This window comes from Rhinichthys klamathensis, unplaced genomic scaffold (assembly GCF_029890125.1).
Source record: "Rhinichthys klamathensis goyatoka isolate OS25496 unplaced genomic scaffold, OSU_Roscu_1.1 h1tg000257l_1, whole genome shotgun sequence".
NCBI lineage: Eukaryota > Metazoa > Chordata > Actinopteri > Cypriniformes > Leuciscidae > Rhinichthys > Rhinichthys klamathensis.
Genome location: NW_026606779.1, coordinates 105,790 through 129,000, shown reverse-complemented (window position 1 = coordinate 129,000; position 23,211 = coordinate 105,790). Strand labels below are relative to the sequence as shown.

At 39.7% G+C, this 23,211-nt stretch overlaps 1 protein-coding gene across 1 annotated transcript in view; it reads left to right on the top strand.

The window, feature by feature from the left end:
* Positions 1-23,211, top strand: part of LOC130101510 (anosmin-1) — an 83,861-nt gene that overhangs the window by 21,962 nt on the left and 38,688 nt on the right. Inside the window, exons 3-6 of the mRNA XM_056267279.1 lie at positions 13,951-14,013; positions 14,859-15,081; positions 19,957-20,141; positions 22,170-22,299. Coding sequence (XP_056123254.1) covers positions 13,951-14,013; positions 14,859-15,081; positions 19,957-20,141; positions 22,170-22,299 — 601 coding nt within the window. The remainder of the gene's footprint in view (positions 1-13,950; positions 14,014-14,858; positions 15,082-19,956; positions 20,142-22,169; positions 22,300-23,211) is intronic.

Sequence of the window (23,211 nt, the reverse complement as noted above, 5' to 3'; positions counted from 1 at the left end):
ACAACGCCGTAACTCGCTGGTTCACTAAATCAACTGTAAATCCACTAGCTCGTCACGACTGTTTCCCGAAACCATATAGTCCCGAATTGTTCGTTCAACCACGTTGGTTAATGATGTCACGCAGATGGAGTAATAATACTTTTATTGCATCTGAGGAATATTTCAAATTTCTCTCAGTTAATTTGCTTTATTTCCAGATTCACTCATAGATTCGTTCACACACACACACTCGAGCTCGTTCACACACGCGCATTCTTCAAACACGACGCTTTACATCTCTCGACAAACTAAAAGACGTAAATGACATTTGTATGTATTCTAAATATAAGATATAGATTGTAGTGAATGTCAGCTTGATTATTCTGCTCAAGATCAGGATTATAACGATGCTTTCGGGAAACTCCGTCCTGATCGAGACGTCATCTAACATCTCCCCGTCCCGGCATGATTTGTAAACTGAGTTTAGAGAAGAGAGATGAACCCGGCTTGAGTTACGGGTCCGTCTGCACTCGTTCATTAGCGCTCGCTGACACGAAACATCAATGTGGAGCTTTTAGGCTCAAGTCTGGTTTGTTTTTAGATGCGTAGTTGTTGTTTTTAACCCCTTTTAGTCAGCTTTCCACATCCACTGCTTCATTTTAAATGGTGACAAATGATTTAAGTGCAAATAATAAATGTATTCACTTACAATTCTAAGTCTATGAGAAAAAAAAAGCTGTTTAAGTAGTTTTAGGACAAACAAAGTGTTGTACCGGTCAGAAGTGTGAGAGTTTTTAATGCTTTTGTCTCTTCTGCATAGTAAAATTGTGAAATATTATTATAATGTAAATCAGCTGTTTTCTATGTGAATATACAGTAAAGTGTAATTTATTCCTGTGATCAAAGCTGAATTTTCAGCATCATTACTCCAGTCTTCAGTGTCACATGATCCTCCAGAAATCACTCTAATATGAGGATCTGATGCTCAAGAAACATTTATGATTATTATCAGTGTTGAAAACAGCTCATATTTCTGTGGAAACTGTAATACATTTTATTTTTACAGGATTCTTTAATGAATAGAAAGTCACTTTTGATCAATTTAATGCGTCCCTGATGATTTTTTTTACCCTAAACTTTTGAACGGTAGTTTCCACGGAAATCTGAAGTCTGATCTGATAATAATCATAAATGTGTCTTGAGCATCAGATCCTCATATTAGAGTGATTTCTGAAGGATCATGTGACACTGAAGACTGGAGTAATGATGCTGAAAATTCAGCTTTGATCACAGGAATAAATTACACTTTACTTCTGTAACGAGGTTCAAATGTTATGGGAAGGAGGAGGCGGGAACCGGCGAGCATTTAAAGATATTAATAAAAAAATAAAAAAATACAAAAATGAAAGTATAAGGCAGCAGCCCCTTGCGGACGACACAAAACACAACACAACACAACACAACACAACACAAGTTCAGGCCTGGTCCTCTCTCTCTCTTCACTGCCGACACTCCTCCGTGAGAGACACGAGACCGGTGAAGCATTGAAGAAATCTTAATTATTACAAACATCTGACTGGCAGGGTAATAGTGTTTATGGGCAGATAGCACACACACACACACACACACACACTCCAGCCTCATGCAGTATTAAAGCGCAGCACTATTACAGTCCAGCGCAGACAAAGCTCTGTTTCCTCGGCTCATAAATAAAGCATATGATTGTGGATCGCATGTATTATTAATGTTTGCTGGAAAGCGTATCGGGTCTTTAGTTTGTCGGCTTCTCACTGCGTTTAGATCAATAATTGAAATGATATTTCCCAGCGTATGTCTGTGATAGGTTAGTCGTGTGTTAGCTAGCGCTGTGTGAATGCTAAGGCTAGTCTCCAGGATGAACAGATCCACAGATTTCGACACTGATTTGCTGAATATAGAATCATTTCATGTTTTTGCGGTTTTTTGTTTTAGGAAACTGGTTTATTGAATAATTTTTAAAATATTCCTCAGAGAGAAGTTCTGGTTTGGCACCGTTACAATGATAATACTAGGGATATATTTTAAATGTTGAGTAAATGAAGTGTAAAACAAGAATTTTCGGCAAACGGTTATTTCTGCCGTGTTTACCTCTCAAGCTGACATTAAATTATACAAATACATACTGTATAAATGGGGTCAGATAGACACACACACACACACACACACACACACACACACACACACACACACTCTCTCTCTCTCTCTCTCTCTCTCTCTCTCTCTCTCTCTCTCTCTCTCTCTCTCTCTCTCTCTCTCTCTCTCTCTCTCTCTCTCTCTCACACACACACACACACACACACACACTCTCTCTCTCTCTCTCTCTCTCTCTCTCTCTCTCTCTCTCTCTCTCTCTCTCTCTCACACACACACACTCACACACACACACACACACACACACACACACACACACACACACACACTCTCTCTCTCTCTCTCTCTCTCTCTCTCTCTCTCTCTCACACACACACACACACACACACTCACACACACACACACACACTCACACTCACACACACACACACTCACACTCACACACACACACACACACACACACACACTCACACTCACACTCACACACACTCACACTCACACTCACACACACACACACACACACACACACACACACACACACACACACACACACACACACACACACACACACACACACACACACACACACACAGTATCTTGTGTTTCTCCTGAAGACTCTCTCTCTCTCTCAGTAATGAGCCGCTGATCTCCTGATTAACCCCTCGTGACCCGCTTTACCCGCTGATGTGTGTGTGTGTGTGTGTGTGTTCCTCATCCTGAAGCCTTTCACTGTCTGTTGGGTTTGATTCATGCAGATAAAGTGTGTCTTGACCGCCTAAACACACACACACACACACATCAGCGGGTACACACACTCCACAGCGTCTCCGTCAATCATTCATATTCAGAGAAAACATCATAGTTCCCTTTCGAGGGAACTCGAACTGCGTCGGTGACGACACTAGGGGAACGCCCTTCAGCGTAGCACGTCTGAATTTATGAATGAAACCGAATCCAATCCTATTGGCGTTGCGTGATGACGTAGCGTGTGACGGCATAAGCGGATGTGTACAAAAGCACGCCGGCACACAGAAAATGTCAGCTTTTTGCTATTCAGCAAGCGCTCTGTGTTGTGTTGAAATCAGTTTGTCCTATTTGGTGTTGTTTGTCTCAGTTCTGATCTATTTTGAGAATGAGTGAGCAGTTTAAAAATTGTGTGTTCCCGTGCCCTCGCTTTATCACGGCTGGGGACACACACGAGATGTGTGTGGCTTGCTTAGGAATGCAGCACGCCCAAGCAGCTCTCGAGGGGGCTGCTTGCGGCCACTGTGATTCTCTTTCTATGAGAGTGCTGCGTTCCCGTCTGGCTTTATTTTCTGAGGATGGCCAGATGCGCGCTCCCCGCGGTTCAGGTCCCGCATCTGCCGAGGCGATGCGGCGACTTAGATCGTGGGGTTCGCAAAGGGAGCTTTCAGAGGGGGTCGGGACTGCCGAGGCACTTTCCCAATCCTCATCTGAAAGCTCAGATTCCCCTATCCCCCGTTCGGGAGCCCGCTCCGCGGCTTCTCCCGTTCGGGATGTAGACCCAGTGCTGCAGCTGTCTGATTCCGAGGAATTAGATGTGCTCAGCATTGTGGAGGGGGATCTGCATGAAGCACACACACACACACAAACTGCGCCCAGCTATAATGAGCTTTTGGAGGTGGTGACACGGGCTGTGACTAAACTACATATTAGTTGGCCACAGGAGAGGCAGGAAGAGCGAGTCAGAAGTAAACTCGACGAGCGCTTCCTGCAGCACCGTGCACATCCTCCACGACGGTCTCTACCATTCTTCCCGGATTTACACAACGAGTTGTGTAAATCCTGGAACAGGCCCTTTTCAGCGCGCCTGTCTAACCCCCCGATGTTGAACTATAGTGACATTATGGGGGTTAGAGAGAATGGTTATGGAACGATGCCTCGGGTTGAGGAAGCTTTAGCCAGTTACCTCTCACCCGATCTTGCATCGTCCCTTAAGACGCCGGCGTTGCCCTCCAAGCCATGTCGCACTACATCTGCGTTGGTGGGCAGAGCCTATATGGCGGCAGGTCGGGCTGGTGCGAGCCTGCACACGATGGCCATTCTGCAGGCGTACCAGGCCGACCTCTTAAAAGACATGGACCAGGGCGAGGGTCCTACTAGGGAGGATGTTGCCGAGCTTCGTAAAGCCACAGACTTGTCTCTCCGGGTTACCAAGGAGACGGCCCGCGCCATCGGCCGCTCCATGTCAGCTCTGGTAACCACGGAGAGGCATCTGTGGCTTAATCTCTCTGGCATCAAGGAGAAGGACAGGGCTTTTCTTCTTGATGCACCCATTTGTACCTCCGGTCTGTTCGGCGAGGCGGTTAATGCTGTCGTCGACAGATTTCAGGACACTAAAAAGCAGAGTGAAGCGTTTAGGCAATATCTCCCTCGCCGGTCGAGGTCTAGGAAGTCGGCTGCTAGAGGGTCAAAACAGCCACAGCCGTCATCCAGCTCCTATCGCCAGGGCCAAAGAGGGAGTGTCGCTTCTAGAGGTCCCCCTCAAGCAGCTTGGGACCCTAGGCAGCGCTCTCACCCACAGCCTGCTGGAAGGACGGATCTGAGGACCGTCATCCAGTCCAGGAAGGCGAAGGGAAAGAGGTCCTAACTCCTGTGGGACCTCCAAGGGCCGCCCCCCCCCGAGAGAGAGCAACCGAGGTCCCCTCTCTCGTCGGGCCCTCAGGAAGCTGGCGTCAGTATCCCGCCGTCTCTGACGCATCGGGACGCGCCAGCTTCCAGCGAGCACACGCTGTCTTTTCTGCCCCAAAGGCTTGCAGTCAGACAGCGTTCGCGCTCGCACACTGTGGGTCGTTGTCGGTTTTCCCCTGCCGGTCTTCCGCTTCAGGGTGCCGCCAAGGGCTTACACAAAACACTGGACACCAGCCCCGAGGGGCTGGTTCCCTTGGTGAATTTCGCAGAGGCATGGCAAAACCTCACGAATATTTCTCCATGGGTCCTGCGCACTGTGGAAATTGGGTACAGACTACAGTTCCAGGTCCGCCCACCGAAATTCAACGGGGTGGTCTGGACGTTAGTGCGCCCAGAGCAGGGTCTGGTGTTGGGACAGGAAGTCAACTCGCTGCTAGAAAAAGGGGCCATAGAGCGTGTTCCCCCACTAGTCAGAGAGTCCGGGTTCTACAGCCGGTACTTCATAGTTCCAAAGAAGGATGGAGGGTTGCGTCCAATTTTAGATCTGAGGCATCTGAATCGGTCTCTGAGGAGATTCAGGTTCAAAATGCTCACTATTCCCATTATCGTGAATCAAATCCAATCCGAGGATTGGTTTGTCACGATAGATCTAAAAGACGCCTACTTCCACATCTCCATCCTTCCATCTCACAGAAAGTTCCTGAGGTTTGCTTTCGGGGGCGAAGCTTACCAATATCGGGTTCTTCCGTTCGGCCTAGCACTCTCCCCTCGCACCTTTACCAAGTGTATGGATGCAGCTCTAGCACCCCTGAGGCTCGAGGGCATCAGGGTGCTCAATTACATCGACGACTGGTTAATACTGGCACAGTCGAGAGAGCTGGCGATTCGGCATCGAGATGTCGTCCTCGCCCACATCCAGAGCCTGGGGTTGAGACTCAACACGAAGAAGAGCGTGTTGACACCAGCCCAGAGAACCACGTTCCTGGGAGTGGTGTGGGACTCAGTCACGATGCAGGCACAATTGTCTCCTGCTCGGATCGAGTCTATCCTGACCTCAGTGTCCAGGATAAAGCTAGGCCAGGCCGTCACTGTCAAACACTTTCAGAGAGTGTTGGGTCTAATGGCAGCAGCGTCCAGCGTGATACCTTCTGGCCTGCTGCACATGAGAGCCCTGCAGTGGTGGTTAAGAGCCAAGGGGTTTTCCCCGAGGGGAAATCCATTCCGCTTGATAAGGGTTACGCGCAGATGCCTTCGTTCCCTATCAATTTGGAAGAAGCCTTGGTTCTTGTCCCAGGGTCCCAGGCTGGGAGCGTCGTGTCACCGGATATCTATTTCGACAGACGCCTCCCTCACAGGCTGGGGCGCGGTCATGGACGGCCGTTTTACGAGAGGTCTCTGGCAGGACCAACATTCCTCTTGGCACATAAATTGCCTAGAAATGTTGGCGGTGTTCCGGGCTCTGAGGAGCTTTCTGCCAGACCTCCATGGTCGCCATGTCCTAGTAAGATCCGACAACATGTCGGTGGTATCTTACTTAAATCATCAGGGGGGTCTGAGGTCGCGCCCTCTGTGCAGACTGGCGCATCAGATCCTCCTGTGGTCCCAGCGGAGACTGTCGTCTCTCAGGGCGATGTATGTCCCGGGGGACCAGAACCAGGGAGCAGACATGCTGTCGAGGCAGGGGCTGAGGCCCGGGGAATGGAGACTCCACCCCGAGGTGGTGGAGTTAGTATGCGAGAGGTTTGGCCCAGTGGAAGTGGACCTATTTGCGTCTCGAGAGACGACACACTGTCCACTGTGGTTCTCCCTCACACATCCAGCCCCGCTGGGGTTGGATGCCATTGTGCAGACGTGGCCGAGGCTGCGTCTGTACGCCTTTCCCCCAATCGCTCTGCTCCCAGCAGTTCTGGAAAGGGTCCGTCAGGACGGAGTCAGCCTACTATTAGTAGCCCCGTTTTGGCCGGCCCGAGTATGGTTCTCGGACATCATCTTGCTTCTGGCAGGCCCGCCATGGCAGATCCCTCTGAGGAGGGACCTGTTGTCTCAGGCGGGGGGCTCAGTTCTCCACCCTCGGCCCGAGCTGTGGAAACTGTGGGTCTGGCCCCTGAGGGGGCACAGTACCTAGAAGCCGGCCTGTCAGCAGAAGTAGTTGAGACTATACTAACTTCCAGAGCTCCCTCCACGAGGAAATTATACGGCCTTAAGTGGAATGTATTTTCCATTTGGTGCAGAGAGCGTGATTTGGACCCAGTTAACTGCCCAGTGGCTTCAGTACTGGAGTTTCTCCAAGACCGCTTTTCTGCCGGGCTTACCCCGTCCACACTCAAGGTTTATGTGGCTGCCATTGCGGCTTTCCACGCTCCTCTGAGTGATGGTCCTCTGGGGAGGCATCACCTGGTCGTACGTTTCCTCCGTGGAGCCTGGAGGATGAGACCTGCGACTCGCACCAGGGTTCCCTCTTGGGACCTGGCAGTGGTGCTCGAAGGGCTGGCCGAGGCCCCCTTCGAACCATTGGAGTCGGCTGAGGCCAAGAACCTGACCTTCAAGGTGGTCTTTTTGTTGGCTATTACTTCTCTGAGGAGGGTAGGAGATCTCCAGGCGCTCTCTATTTCCAATGAGTGCTTGGAGTTTGCTCCCGGCAACATTAAGGCCATCCTTCACCCCAGGCCTGGCTATTTGCCCAAGGTGCCATCTAATGTGGCACGGCCTTTGGTTCTGCAGGCATTTCATCCTCCGCCTCATGTGACGGCGGATGAGGAGAGACTTCATCTGCTCTGCCCTGTCAGAGCACTTCAGTATTACATCCAGAAGTCCTCCTCATGGCGGAAGTCGGACCAGTTGCTGGTGTGTTTTGGGTCTCCCAAGAAGGGGCTTCCCGCCTCTAAGCAGACCATCAGCAACTGGATCGTTCAGACTATTTCCCTGGCCTATCAGGTGCGCAATTTGCCTTCACCTATGGCCGTGAGGGCTCACTCCACCAGAGGCATGGCGTCCTCTAGAGCCCTCCTTTCAGGGGTTTCTATCCATGACATATGTGAGGCGGCTGGCTGGGCCACTCCGCACACATTTATGAGGTTTTACAGTCTGGACCTTCCCTCTACACCCGGTGCACGAGTGCTTTCGTCCTAAGTTGTGCCTGAAGACAGCTTCACACTAGGATGAGCGGGTTCGTTGTGGCATAGTGGGTATCTCGTTCCCCTAGTGTCGTCACCGACGCAGTTCGAGTTCCCTCGAAAGGGAACGTCTCGGGTTACGTATGTAACCCTTGTTCCCTGAGAAAGGGAACGAGACACTGCGTCGGTTCGCCACACCTCACCCTGCTTGGAGCACTTGCTTCATAGCAAAAGCTGACATTTTCTGTGTGCCGGCGTGCTTTTGTACACATCCGCTTATGCCGTCACACGCTACGTCATCACGCAACGCCAATAGGATTGGATTCGGTTTCATTCATAAATTCAGACGTGCTACGCTGAAGGGCGTTCCCCTAGTGTCGTCACCGACGCAGTGTCTCGTTCCCTTTCTCAGGGAACAAGGGTTACATACGTAACCCGAGACGTTTTTCATAGATGTGAAGATGATGATGATCATATCCATCACACACTGTACACACACACACACACACACTCTATGAAGTAAGAGTTACGCCTGTAATTGCTTTAATTGTTCTATATCATTCATTTTTTTACTAGATCGTATATATTGACAGAAGCCACTTTATTTTTATTAGAATGACTTTTTTGTTTTGTTTGTAATATTTTTATTTATTCTTAATAGTTGATATCACTATTGACAAGCCAGTATACAGTGTGTATATATATATATATATTTGTTTTAATATATATATGTTATATTTTTGGAATTTGTTTTATTTACAATACCTGTACATACACACTTTACACCCCACAATCAATTGATTAACTTAAATAAAAGGATTATTAAGGATATTTTCTTTATATATATGTATATATACACGCACACACACACACACACACACACACACACACACACACACACACACACACACACACACACACACACACACACACATACACAAAAGTAATTTTATATATTATAGTTTTTATTAATAGTTTTATTATAATTTTTATTTATTTTGACTTGTTTATGCATGTATGTATGTTTGTATGCATTTGTATGCATTTATTCATTTAGCTGATGCTTTTATCCAAAGCGACTTACAATTGCTATATATTTCAGAGGTTGCACGCCTCTGGAGCAACTAGGGGTTAAGTGTTTTGCTCAGGGACACATTGGTGTCTCGCAGTGGATTCAAACCCGGGTCTCTCACACCAAAGGCATGTGTCTTATCCACTGCGCCATCACCACCATTTGTGTGTATGTGTGTGTGTATATATATATATATAGTTAATTTTACTAGTAAATACTAGTCTTTATATAATATGAAAAACCCATGAATGTGTTTGTGTTTGTAGAGTAATTCATCTGGTGATCTCTATACACACACACACACACACACACACACACACACACACACACACACACACACACACACACACACACACACACACACACACCTGTTGAATAAAGCACACCTGGTCTATAGAGTTCATCAGAGGAATCTTTTCTCTGTAGTTTTGTCTCACGCTCCATTAACTCAAACTAAAACTCATTTATAAACTCCTAAGCCACATTTTCCACACTCTTTCCCCTGTCGTTCATATTCTTTCAGCACACACACACACACACACACACACACACACACACACACTGTCGCCTGTGTCATATTTATTTTTCCACAGTTTGTCTGTAGGATCTTGTCCTGTTACGTCTGAAGGAACATCAATCTCTTTTAGTGTTTTTGTGAAATAAGCCGATCATGTTGTGGGCGTTAACTCCAGTCAGACAGTTTCTTTCTGCTGCTCACAAAGGAGCTCACACACACACACACACACACACACACACACACACAGCCACACACACACACATAGCTACACACACACACACACACACACACACACACACACACACACACACACACACACACACACACACACACACACACACACACACACACACACACACACACACACACACACACACACACACACACACACACACACACACACAGACAGACAGACACATAGCCACACACACACACATAGCTACACACACACACACACACACACATAGCTTCACACACACACACACACACACACACACACACACACACACACACGCATAGCTACACTCTCTCACACACACACAGACACATAGCTACACTCTCTCACACACACACACACACACACACACACACACACACACACACACACACACACACACACACATAGACACACACACACACACACACAGACAGACACATAGCCACACACACACACATAGCTACACACACACACACACACACACACACACATAGCTACACACACACAAACACACACACACGCATAGCTACACTCTCTCACACACACACAGACACATAGCTACACTCTCTCTCACACACACACACACACACACACACACACACACACACACACACACACACACACACACACACACACACACACACATAGCTACACACACACACACACACACACACACACATAGCTACACACACACAAACACACACACACGCATAGCTACACTCTCTCACACACACACAGACACATAGCTACACTCTCTCTCACACACACACACACACACACACACACACACACACACACACACACACACACACACACACACACACACACACACACACACACACACACACACACACACTTCACTGAAGGTAAATGACTGCGTGTTCTGTTTCTGTTTAGTCGTGCAGAAGAAGTCCAAGAGAAAGGACACATAGCAACCGAGAACAAACACAACCAGCGTCAACAAACAAACCTCTGCATGTCTGACTCTCACTCACTGACTTTATGTTGAATATTCGCAGTATATTCATCTTTCTGCCAATGGGAGATTAAAAAACATGCTTTATTTGGTGACTAAGTTTCTTGACTAGTGAGCTTGTGAGTGAGCGTTTAGATCAGCCAATAGGAATGAACTTGATGATTTGAACCAATCAGATTTTAAAGTGGGCGGGGCTTCCCAGAACAGGAATAGAAACACGTGTAATCGAAATCAAACTCAAATTGAATGTAAGGAGAGCTGTTTCCTCTTTATCTTCCCGTGCAAATCATGGAAAAACTGAAGATGTTTCTACAGTAAATGTACGTTTATCTGGTTATGTTCGAGAATCACTAGAAGCCAGTCTTATGTAGATCAGAACTGGCCTGTTTGCAGTAGAATTGAGTCTTTACAATGAATCAGTTCAATCTAAATAGACTCATTAGTGAGTCAGTCAGTAAAAATCTGCTTGATTTGGGGGGGAATTATGTTTTTTTTCTGATAAAAATTGCGATTTGAAATTAAAAGCTCCAGGTTTGCTTTGAAGGACTGCACAATTTGGGTAAAGTCTTTGTCATTTAAATATCAATTTTGACTAATAATAATAATAAAAATAATTATTATTTGTATTATTGTTGTTGTTTTATTTTATTATAATTATTATTATTATTAAATAAAATACTAAATATAATATTTCACTGTGAAATAAAAAAGCTGTTTTTAAGTAAAAAATATAATATAATAATAATTATTATTATTTCATTTTACAGTACAGTAAAATTACAGTAAAATTACTAGGACTAATATTGTTTGGCTGTTGTAGTTTCTTCATTTTTAGAGAATAATAATAATTATTATTACTATTGTATTAATATTATTATTATTTTACACTTAAACAGTAAAATTACTAATACTACTTTTTATGGCTGTCATAGTTTCCTAATTTTTAAACATTAATATAATAATAATAATAATAATAATAATACTTATTATTATTATTAGCTTCACAGTACAACAGTAAAATTACTAATACAATTTTTTTTGGCTGTCATAATTTCTTAATTTTTAAACATTAATATAATGCTAAGTATTATTATTTTACAATACAGTACAACAGTAAAATTACTAATACTCCCTTAATATCTTCATTTTCAAACATTAAACCATAGAGCTTTTATTTTGGCAGAAAACGCATGCATTTTTGTAGATTAGATTAGATTAGATTAGATTAGATTAATCCGTATTGTGATTGTGGTTTTGCAGCTTTAACCTGTCGCTCGTCCCGCTCTGTGTTATTAAAGCTGCTGTTATTAATAATGCTGTTGAATCAGTGTGTGAATGCGAAGCCAAACCGCATCGTTCGCTCATGTTTGACTTCAGTCTCACACTCTATTTAACAGCAGACAAACGTTTGCCTGCCAACAGCAGAATAACGACAGCGCCGCTAATGAGCTAATTAAAATCCCATAAACGGGTCAGCGCACTTACTCAGCACTTCTCACTGCATCACTTGTGTGTGTGTGTGTGTGTGTGTGTGTGTGTTTGCACTGGTTACTGTCTGTTGCACTGGTTTATCCGTCATGTAAGAGCCGGGACTGGTTTGATGTTTTGCACAATGGAAGCTTATCGGACTTTTTTGATATGATTTTTTCAAATTTTTTTAAATTCACATTTATTTCACAATACACATCATTTCAAAGCAGCTTTACAGAAAATGCATGAGTCAATATTACAACAGTGATCTGTTATCAGAGGAAACTGCCTGAGTTATGCATTTCAGAAATGTACAAATACAAATCACAGTTAGATAAAGGTATTAATTTAAGCAATGTAATAATTTAATGCAGAAGCGATGAGCTCATTGCCGTAATGCATACTTGTTTGTTAACAAATGATTATGACATTTAGAAAAATATAGCATTGATGCATTTTGATTCAGAGTTTGTGTCATTCTTTTGCAATTGCATGAAAGAAAGTCCTAAGTTTTTAGTCAGTGCTGTAAAGCGTAAGTGATCCGTGAGCAGATTGAAGTTGAAGACTCTTTGTGTTGGCACTGCTGGTGTGGTTTGGGAATGAGTGTGTGTGTGTGTGTGTGTGTGTGTGTGTGTGTGTGTGTGTGTGTGTGTGTGAGGAATGAGTTCCCCTGTTACAGCAGCATCTGGGATTCGGACTCTGTTGAGGAGTGTATTGGGTTTCTGGAGGATTGAGTGATTTACGCTCATGCTTTCTTCTGTTACATTGTTGATCATCCATCTTCATCTGAAGTCATATTATTATTTTAAATATTTATGTGTAATATTACAGTGCAATATTTATTATCCAAATCATTATCAATGATTCCCTTTATTATTTTTTTTATTTCTAATTAATTATCTAATTATTCTAATTAAACATTAATTATGTTTTATTTTGATTGCATTCATTATTTGTTTAATTTTATTTATTTATTATTTAAGTACTAAGTGTTTTATTTTGATTTCTTTTCATTTTAAAATTAATTTATTTTTATTTAGCATTTTTTATGATTTAATGAATCATTAGTAACTGTTTTATTTCTTTTTATTAAAAATGTATTTATTTTAATTTAGCATTTTTATCGTTTAAGTTTTATCTTGATTGTATTTATTTTAAAATTAAAAATACTTGAAAAAATATTTAAAAAATATTTAAAAAAAATAAAAAAAGTATAATTTAAAAAAATATAATAATAATAAAAAAATATAAAAAAACTTTAAAAATGATAAAAATATTTTAAAATCATTAAAAAATATTTAAATTATTTTATTTTATCTAAAAATTATTTGTATATTTTATAAATGATTAGTATGTTTTTTATTGTAAAATTATTTGTTTAATTTACTTTTTAACATGTTATTATTAGTGTTTTATTTAGATTTTTCTTTGTTTTTACATTTATATATTCAAATATTGCATTTTTATTATTTAATTAATCATTAGCAATTTTTTTTTCATTATTATTTGTTTAATTTTACGTTTTTGTAATTTAATTATAAGAAACTTTATTTAGTTTCTTTTTATTATTTGTTTAATTATACATTTTTTATGAATTCATTTATATAATAGTGTAATATTTAAAATTGATTTATTTTTACATTTATATAATTGAATTAGTTATCAGCTTCAGTGTTTCATCAACTCACAAACGCTCTGCAGTTCCAAGTCTGAAAAACCCTGGTCTGCGTGAAACATGAAGCATCTGTGGTTCACGTCTCTGATTTTCCTTCTCTTCCCGTTTCTTCGGGATGTGCTAATCTCTTCTTTGCTCTTCTCTTCCAGTGTCTGGAGCCTTGCACGGCCTCATGGGACCTGAAGGAGAACCAGTGTCAGGACTTGTGTGAGGTACGAGACGAGACGAGACGTTTCCACAGCGTTAAACTATTGCTCTTTTAATCATTGTTTAAACGGGTCCTATAATGTCCTTTTCCCAAGATCAAGATGTAAAATAAGTCTTTGATGTCCCCAGAGTGGGTTTATGAAGTTTTAGCTCAAAAACCCCACAGATATTTTCTATATCATGTTAAAATTGCAGCTTTTTGAGGGAGAGCAAAAACACGCCGTTTTGGTGTGTGTCCCTTTAAATGCAAATGAGCTGCTGCTCCCGGCACAGGGGGCGGAGCTACAAGAGCTTGCGTGTGTGTGTGTGTGTGTGTGTGTGTGTGTGTGTGTGTGTTAGTGTGTTAGTGTGTGTTAGCAGCTCCGATAACCTCACACAGACACACACTGAAAATATCAAAAACTTTTAGCCTTTTATGTTCAAACTGGAGTCGGACAAACATGGAGAGACTCTAGAAGAAGTGACGACATGTAGAAGCAACAGGACATTTCTGAATGTTAGTTGATGAATTTATGTAGCTGATGTGTAGTGATCTTCTAATCATTGATTAGCATATTCTGTCATGATAATCTATAAATCACATTCCTGGGGGCGGGGTTTATGCAAATTCTAGGGTTGGTGATGTCACTAACCCGGGAGGAAGCTCGTGTAGTTCTACCAGCCGTGTGTTGTAGTCCTTAAAAAGCGATTTCTTTAAAAGCAAAAATCTCCCTTTGCTCTGAGCTTTGAGCGTCGTAACTTTGCAGATGTTGTTTACGATCAAACAGCAACATTACACACTAACTACAGCTAGAGAAGTGAAATCATAACCACCCGCCCCTTTAATGGTGTTGCATGCTTCTGGTTTCAGACTCAGTTCCCGAAGAAGCACTACGAGTGTCTGACGAGCTGCGAGTTCTTGCGTTCGGTGGAGTCGCTGAAGCAGGGCGGGTGTCCGGCACCGGATCGAGCCAGTGGGTTCGCAGCGGCTTGTGTCGAGAGCTGTGAGGAAGACAACGAGTGCTCGACTATAAAGAAATGCTGTCCCAATGGATGCGGACACACCTGCCAGACCCCCAAGAACCTCTATAGAGGTACACACTCTTTCTCAGCACTAGTATGGAAGTAAAATAATGAGGTTTTTGGGTTACTCGCCAGACTGATATATATACAATACCGTTCAAAAGTTTGGGGTCGGTACGATTTTAAATACTTTTAAAAGAATTCTCTTCTGCTAACCATGGCTGCGCTTATTTGATTAAAAATACAACAAAAATCAGTTATAGTATTAAATATTACTCCACTGTAAATCAGCTGTTTTCTGTGTGAATATATAGTAAAGTGTAATTTATTCCTGTGATCAAAGCTGAATTTTCAGCATCACCAGTGTCAGTGTCTTTAGTGTCAAATGATCCTTCACAAATCAGTATAATATGAGGATTTGATGCTCAAGAAACATTTATTATTATTATCAGTGTTGAAACAGTTGTTGGTCTGTCAGTTACAGTTTTTTTTTTTAAATTATTATTATTTGATGAATAGGAAGTTCAAAAGAACAGCATTTGTTTGAAATATAATCTTTTGTAACATTATAAATGTCTTTACTGTCCTTGATAAATAAAAGTATTGATTTCTTTCCTCCAAAAAATAAAAATAAAATTCTCACTGACCCCAAACTTTTGAACGGTAGTGTATATATAATAATGCTGAAAATGTAGCATTGCATCAATGAATAAATACAATTTTACAATATATTCACATTGAAAACAGCTGTTTTACATTGTAAAAATATTTCAGAATTTTTACTGTATTTTCGATCATATAAATGCAGCCTTTTATATATATATATATATATATATATATATATATATACAGTATATTAATAATGTTACAGAAGATTCTATTTCAAATGCTGTTCTTTTGAACTTTCTATTAATCAAAGAAGAATGTATTACGATTTCACCAAAAACATTTTCAATATTAATAAAAAGAGCTATTATTAATAATTGAGCACCAATAATAATAGTGAGCATCAGATCCTCATATTAGAGTGATTTCTGGAGGATCATGTGACACTGAAGACTGGAGTAATGATGCTGAAAATACAGCTTTGATCACAGGAATAAATTACACTTTACTGTATATTCACATAGAAAACAGATGATTTACATCCTAATAATATTTCACAATTTTTACTGTATTTTTTATCATACTTACACAATAAGCTGAAACGTGACCCCTGAAAGCAGGCGAAGGAAGCGTTACGGTTTGTCTTGCACGATCGTTATTAATGTCAGATTTACTGGTTCCCCCTCATTTGCAGAAAGTCATAAAGCCTTTTATTAAAATCCAAACTCAATCAGGCTGATTCTCTGGTGTCAGAAGCGTGATTATTTCTGTGTGTCGTCGCTCTGGTGAAGATGCTGGAAACCATTAACAGGCTCGATCGAGCGTTGAGTGTTCCTCGTGTTCTCGATCGCTCTCAGATGTTCCTCGGGAGCGACTGTAACCCTGCGAGTCTCTCGGCTTCAGAAACATATTAACACTGATTATTACACGGGTCTGTGGAATACTGGATTCTGATTGGTCAATCACACATCCAGCGGTGTATTATTCCCAGATAACAGCTGAAACACACACTCATCCGGTCACTGAAGACATCAGCGCTACACACTCGCTAGGAACGGCTTTTCTTCATGGAAGTTTTGCTTTTGGTGAGTTAATAAAATATTAAAACTCAGTCGAATCAATATTTTCTGTAGAGTTATTTAATTATGCCATCCAGTATCGTAGACTCGCTCTCTCTCGTTTCATACAAACGCAGCGGCGGCCATTTTGTGTCTATTGTTTTGTTCACTGTTGGATTATAAGATACAAACAGGTGCGACTATAAAACAGTTTAATCTGAAATCAATATCTCTGATCTCCATAATTATTTATGTGGTGAAATGCTGAGTAATAAGTGGGATAATGTACATCCAGCCGGTTGTTATCTCAGAATAAACCCCCTTCAGGTGTGTGTGTGTGTGTGTGTGTGTGATCTCACGGACGAAGACCTGATCCTGATCAGAAAGAAACATACAAGCAACATGTTAAATCATGCTAGAATCATGCTGTTAAAGTGGTGGTATAATGCCCTTTTCCCAAGATGTAAAATAAGTCTCTGATGTCCCCAGAGTGTGTGTGTGAAGTTTTAGCTCAAAAAATGACTTTGGATAAAAGAGTATGCCAAATGCATATGTAAATCTACGTATATATGCATAAACGTAGTAAAATCTTCCTCCTCTGCTGTTTTCGTGTGGAGGTCAAAGTGCCGGTTTTATTTTCGGCTCCACAAACTTTTATCATTGCATTCAAGATCTGCATTTCTTTAGTTCATGCATTCCCTGGGAAAGGACTCAGGAATGAAGCGCCTGCAATGTGTTTGGAAGGAGACGACGTGCACCTGTGGAGGCTTCGTGTGTGGTTACGGGTGAATCTCAGTCGGAGCGAGTGTAGGAGTGTGTGTGAGGAGCGGTTAGTCTGTGGGATCAGACGTCACACACACGTGCTGTAGTTGTGAAACCGCAGCTCAATCCAGTACAGATGCTGTTCAGCTTCTTCAACATCACTGAGATCAGGGTTTCAGGCCTTCGTCTTCTTCATCCACGGTGGAAAAGTTCATGTTGTATTTCTCCATCTGAGTTTAATGCAGCCAAGATGTTCAGGACAACATGTCATTGCTATTAAGATGATCCTCTTCCAGTGATATTTTAAGTATCATTGAAATTCTATTATAGTTTTAATTCATATTTTGAATTAGTTTTTTATTTTTATTTTTTAATTTTAATTCTAGTTAGTTTCAGTATTTTGTTAGTTTTTGCTTTTAATAGTATTTTTTAATAGATTCTTTTAAAATGTCCATTTAGTTAATTATAATAACCCTGAAAAGTGAAATAACACACAAAATAAAATATAAATATTACTGATACTATTATAGTTTTTATATTTTCAAATTTCTTAGTTTAGCTTTTTTGTTATATTTTTTTATAAGAAAATATCTATTTTTATAGTATCAGTTTTGTTTCAGTTTCAGTTTTAGTACATCAAGCTAAACTAAAAGAAAAAGAAAATGTTTATAATAAGTTTGGTTTTTATATATATTTTTTATGTCAGTTAAGGTTTATTTTATTTCAAGTAATAAAAATATTTTTCGTGATTTTAGTTTTAGTTGACTCTTACATCCCTGAAAAGTGAAGTAATAAATGCATTACAATTAAATATAAATATTACAGATACTAATAGATTTTTTTATTGGTATTTTGTTTTTTTTATATTTTATTTCGTTTTAATTTTAGTTGGTTTTAGTAATTTTTGTTTGTTTTTGCTTTTATAGTATTTTTGTAGTATTTTTAAAGGTGTATATAGTTCATTATAATCCATGAAAAATGAAATAACACAAAATAAAATATAAATATTACTGATACTACTATAGTTTTTATTAACATTGAATTCTTTTTTTCATTTTAATTTAGGTTTAGTAATTTTTTAGTAATTTTTGCTTATGCTTTACTTTTTTTAAATATCTTTATAGTTTTATTCATTTTATTACTTTGCCAATTAGATGAAATGAATTAAGTTCAAATTAGGATGAATTTAAAATGTTCTATATATATAAGAAAAATTTCATTTCATTTGTATTTATTTAATTTAATCTAGTTTACATTTACACATTACACAGTATATTTCATCTACAATATATATATATATTCTTTTTGTTTCAGTTAACGGTTATATATCCCTGAAAAGTGAAATAATAATAAATAAAAATAATAATAAAATTAAATATTAAATATTAGATGAATAAATATAACTAAATTCAAATTATAAACTGGTAATTAATGAAAAAAATAATCCCTAATTTGTCATATTTAAAAATACAAAAAGTTGTTTAAAAAAATTAACTATATTGAATTTTTATTTATTTATTTTCTTTCGAGTAGCGCTTGAAATGCGTTTGATGGGTTTAGTTGTAGTGAACTCTAATAACCCTGTCCTGTGGACGATGAAGACGTCGAGCTGATTGATGGAGTGTGTGTAAGATCTTCCTCGTTCTTCATCACAGCTGTAACCAATCGAGGAGAGACGCGGAGCAGAACATGTGCTCCTCTCTCACGGCTTTGTACTTTATAAACCTTTCATTTATTACATATGGAAGACTTTCTAATGTCTTTGAGGGTTAAAGTCTCCAGCAGATGGGAGCGTCGGTGTCGTTATATCATAATTTTATCATGAGTTATTTTCAATCATTGCATGTTCAATTAAACAATTTTATATTTTAAACAATCATGTGATAATGTCTATTTTTGTCTAATCCAGTGAATGAAATACATTGCAAATAAAATATTGAATTATCTTCTCTTTTTATTTGGACACAAAGCAAAAGATCAGATTAAATGAAAATATACAGTCATATCAAAAATTATTCAGACACCAGATATTATTTTTGATAATTTTTTACTAGTGTGTTCAGGACACTATAGTTCATTTATGTAAGTGAGGAGAGCAAAATAAAGTAAACTGTGACATACCCAAATATTCTTCATACAGTGACTACCAGTAACAATTATTAAAAAAATAGTGTTTTCTGTAATCGCTAATGCTCTTTTTACACACACACTGAACAACATGAAGCATTGCTTGGTCACTGGTTGAGCTAAACTGGTATTCTCTAATTGTGTAGTTAAATTTAACAGCTGACAGATATTCAACATAATTCATGTGTGAGAGTCTAACAGAAGGACGGACAAAACCAGTCAAATATACACTGAGTTCTTCTGGTCATATTTCATTACCATTTTCTAAACTACAGCGAATAAACTGTGATAATGTGAGAAATGTGTATGAATAAATTTTGTATGTGCACATTTTAAAGATATATTTAGGTTGTTATTCAGTGTTATTTTAGTGTGTGTTGTTGTCTCTCGCAGGATCTCCCCTGAAGCCGCGGAAGGAGCTGGTGTTTTGGGAGCATCCGTCGGGAAAACTGGAGGTTCGCTGGTCGTCGCGGTTCAACGTCTCGGTGGAGCCGGTGCTTTACGTGTTGCAGCGGCGCTGGAACTTCGGGATCCACCCCAGCGAAGACGACGCCACCCAGTGGCTGGATGTGGCACAGGTCTGTCCTCTCGCCCCGAATGTACCAGTCATGCAACTTTAAAACGGTGGTATAATGCCCCTTTTCCCAAGATGTAAAATAAGTCTCTGATGTCCCCAGAGTGTGTGTGTGAAGATTTAGCTTAAAAACCCCACTGATATTTTCTATATCATGTTAAAATTGTCACTTTTTGAGGGTGAGCAAAAACACGCCGTTTTTGTGTGTGTCCCTTTAAATGCAAATGAGCCGCTGCTCCCGGCACAGGAGGCGGAGCTACAAGAGCTTGTGTGTGTGTGTGTGTGTGTGTGTGTGCACTCATCCGAAGCGTGCGCACTCATAATCTGCTATGCTTTGAGTGAACGTATACGGTCCCGAAAGACATGCATGTGTATCAGTGTATTGGATCAGTGCATTGTGTCTTAAAGGGACAGTAACCTAATATTCCTGCTGTCTGCGTTTCTAATGTTAATCAAACAACAAAAGACAAGGAACTCACTCACAGCTCTGGATTGAACATCTTTTTTAACTTTAAAAAGGAATAATCTTTCATTTATACAGTCAAATATGCACTGTTATTTTACATTTTGATTACTTTATTCAATTTCTGTACCTGAAAACTAATGTTAGACCTGCCTGAAAAACCTGAAAAGCACTGTTTATTTTATTAGTATCTTTGCTCTATTGTATTTATTTGTGCTGTTGCTTGTAGTTTGATTATTTGTTCTTATTTTCTTTATATTTATTTGACAGTAGGCCTTTTTTCCCTGAACACAGCACATACCGAACTGTCCAAAAATCCCCCATTGGATGGGTTTATTATAATGGGCTTATGTTTGTGTGTTAGATACTCAATTGCTAATACTTATGACACATAGCAAAACAGCTAAAAGTATTTCTAATACACTCTAAAAAATGCTGGGTTGTTTCAACCCAACTTTGGGTCAAACATCGATAAACCCAGCCGTTGGGTTCAATTTTAAAATAACTTTTTAACCCAATGTTTGGGTTTGTCCCTATTTAATTTTGGGTCAAAACAACCCATCATTTTTTAGAGTGTATGTTGGACCCTTTGTTGAATCTTTTACCTGTATCATGTCTTCACACACCCGTAACAACTGTCATTGTGATGTTTGAGTTATTTTTGTAATAATAGAATAAACTACATACTTCACCTTTAAAAAGACAATTAATATTTAGTAATGTTATCGATTTCACTGCACTGATACTATTTGAGGATAACAAAACTTCAAATGAATTGAGCTGAATAACAACACTATTGTCTTCTTACTGCTGCTTTATCACTGAAATTGAATTAATTTCATAATAGAATTTGCAACGTCGACAATTGTTGAACTGAATTGAGCTGAGCCGAATAATGACACTATTATCTTAATGCTGTATTGTAGAGCTTTATTAGTTCATAATTGTTGAATTTTTACTTTTGGGAAGCAATATATTGTTTAAAGTGCAATAGAAATAAATCTGACAACTTTTAAGTGTCTCCTAATTGGATTTGCTTTTTGATTCAAAGAGTCAAAATCACAATTTCAGAATGATTTACTGCAAAAAAACAATTTTCTGTCTTGTTTTCCAGCAAAAATATCTAAAAATTCATAAATCAAGATACATTTACTGGAGAAGTAAAATGACTGTCTTTTATTAAGTCTTGTTCTCTGCAAAAATAATCAAAATGAAGTGAGTTTGTGCTTAAAACAAGAACAAAAATCTGCCAATGCGGTCAGAAAAATAAACTTAATTCAAAGATTATTTTTCAGACTCCATTGGCAGATATTTGTTCATGTTTTAAGCACAAAATCACCAAATTTTTTCAGAAAACAAGACTTAATATCTTTAGTCATTTTGCTTCTTCTCCAGTAAATATATCTCGATTTCAGACAGAAACACTGAGATAGAAAATATTTGTAAACAAAAGCATGTTAAATAAAGAGATTCTCGTTCTCTTTCATGTTTTAAAATAGCTCAGATTCCGCACTCGTGTCCGTGACCCCGTGACCCCTGTCCGTGACCTTTGACCCTCTGTGCCCTCAGGTTGCTGAAGAGCGGGTCGTGTTGAGCGACGTGAGGCCGATCCGCTGGTACCAGTTCCGTGTGGCGTCGGTCAATGTCCACGGCACTCGCGGGTTCACGGCTCCCAGCAAACACTTCCGGTCCTCCCGAGGTGAGTGTTCCCGGGTGGCCTCGGACAGCTGCGATCCCACGGGATTCACGGAGCCGGCAGGTGCAAGCCTTTCATCTCTGCTCCAGCGGCCCGTTTTTGACACGACTTTACAACAGTCGTTCAGAGCCGACATTCAGGCCTGATGTAGAAGAGCTTAAATAAGACAAATAAAGGGTCCTTTTTATTTGATAAAAAATAAAATAAATATATATATATATATATCTTTTTTTGTTTTGTTTTTTGTTTGTTTGCATGGGTGTTAAAATACACTTCTCCCGTGATTCTATAGGAAAAATAATAATAATTTACATTCAAAATCGGTTCATAAATGCACTTTATTAGACGAGTGAAAACACTGCCTTGTAGAAATACCTCATAAAAGACTTTATTATAGGAATATTTCACTTGGAAATAAAAATTCTGTCATTATTTATTGCTCCTCATATTATTGCAAACCCGTATGATGTTATTATTATTATTTTTTAGGAATAAGCTTAAATTAGACAAATTTAACCCAATTTTGGGTCAAATATGGACAAACCCAAACATTGGGTTAAAAATGTAATTAAAAAATTTAACCCAACGGCTGAGTTTGTCCATATTTGACCCAAAGTTTGGTTGAAACAACCCAGCATTTTTAGAGTTTAGGAAATATGATAATTTACGTTCATAAATGCAGTTTATTAGAAAATACCTCATAAAAGACTTTATTAAAGGAATATTTCACGAGTTTTACGACAGAGCCGTCGTTCACAGAGCCTCCATTTAGGCCTGATGTAGAAGAGCTTAAATAAGACAAAAAAAGGGTCCTTTTTATTTGTTAAAATATATATATATATAATATATATATATATATATATATATATATATATATATATATATATATATATATATATATATATATATATATAT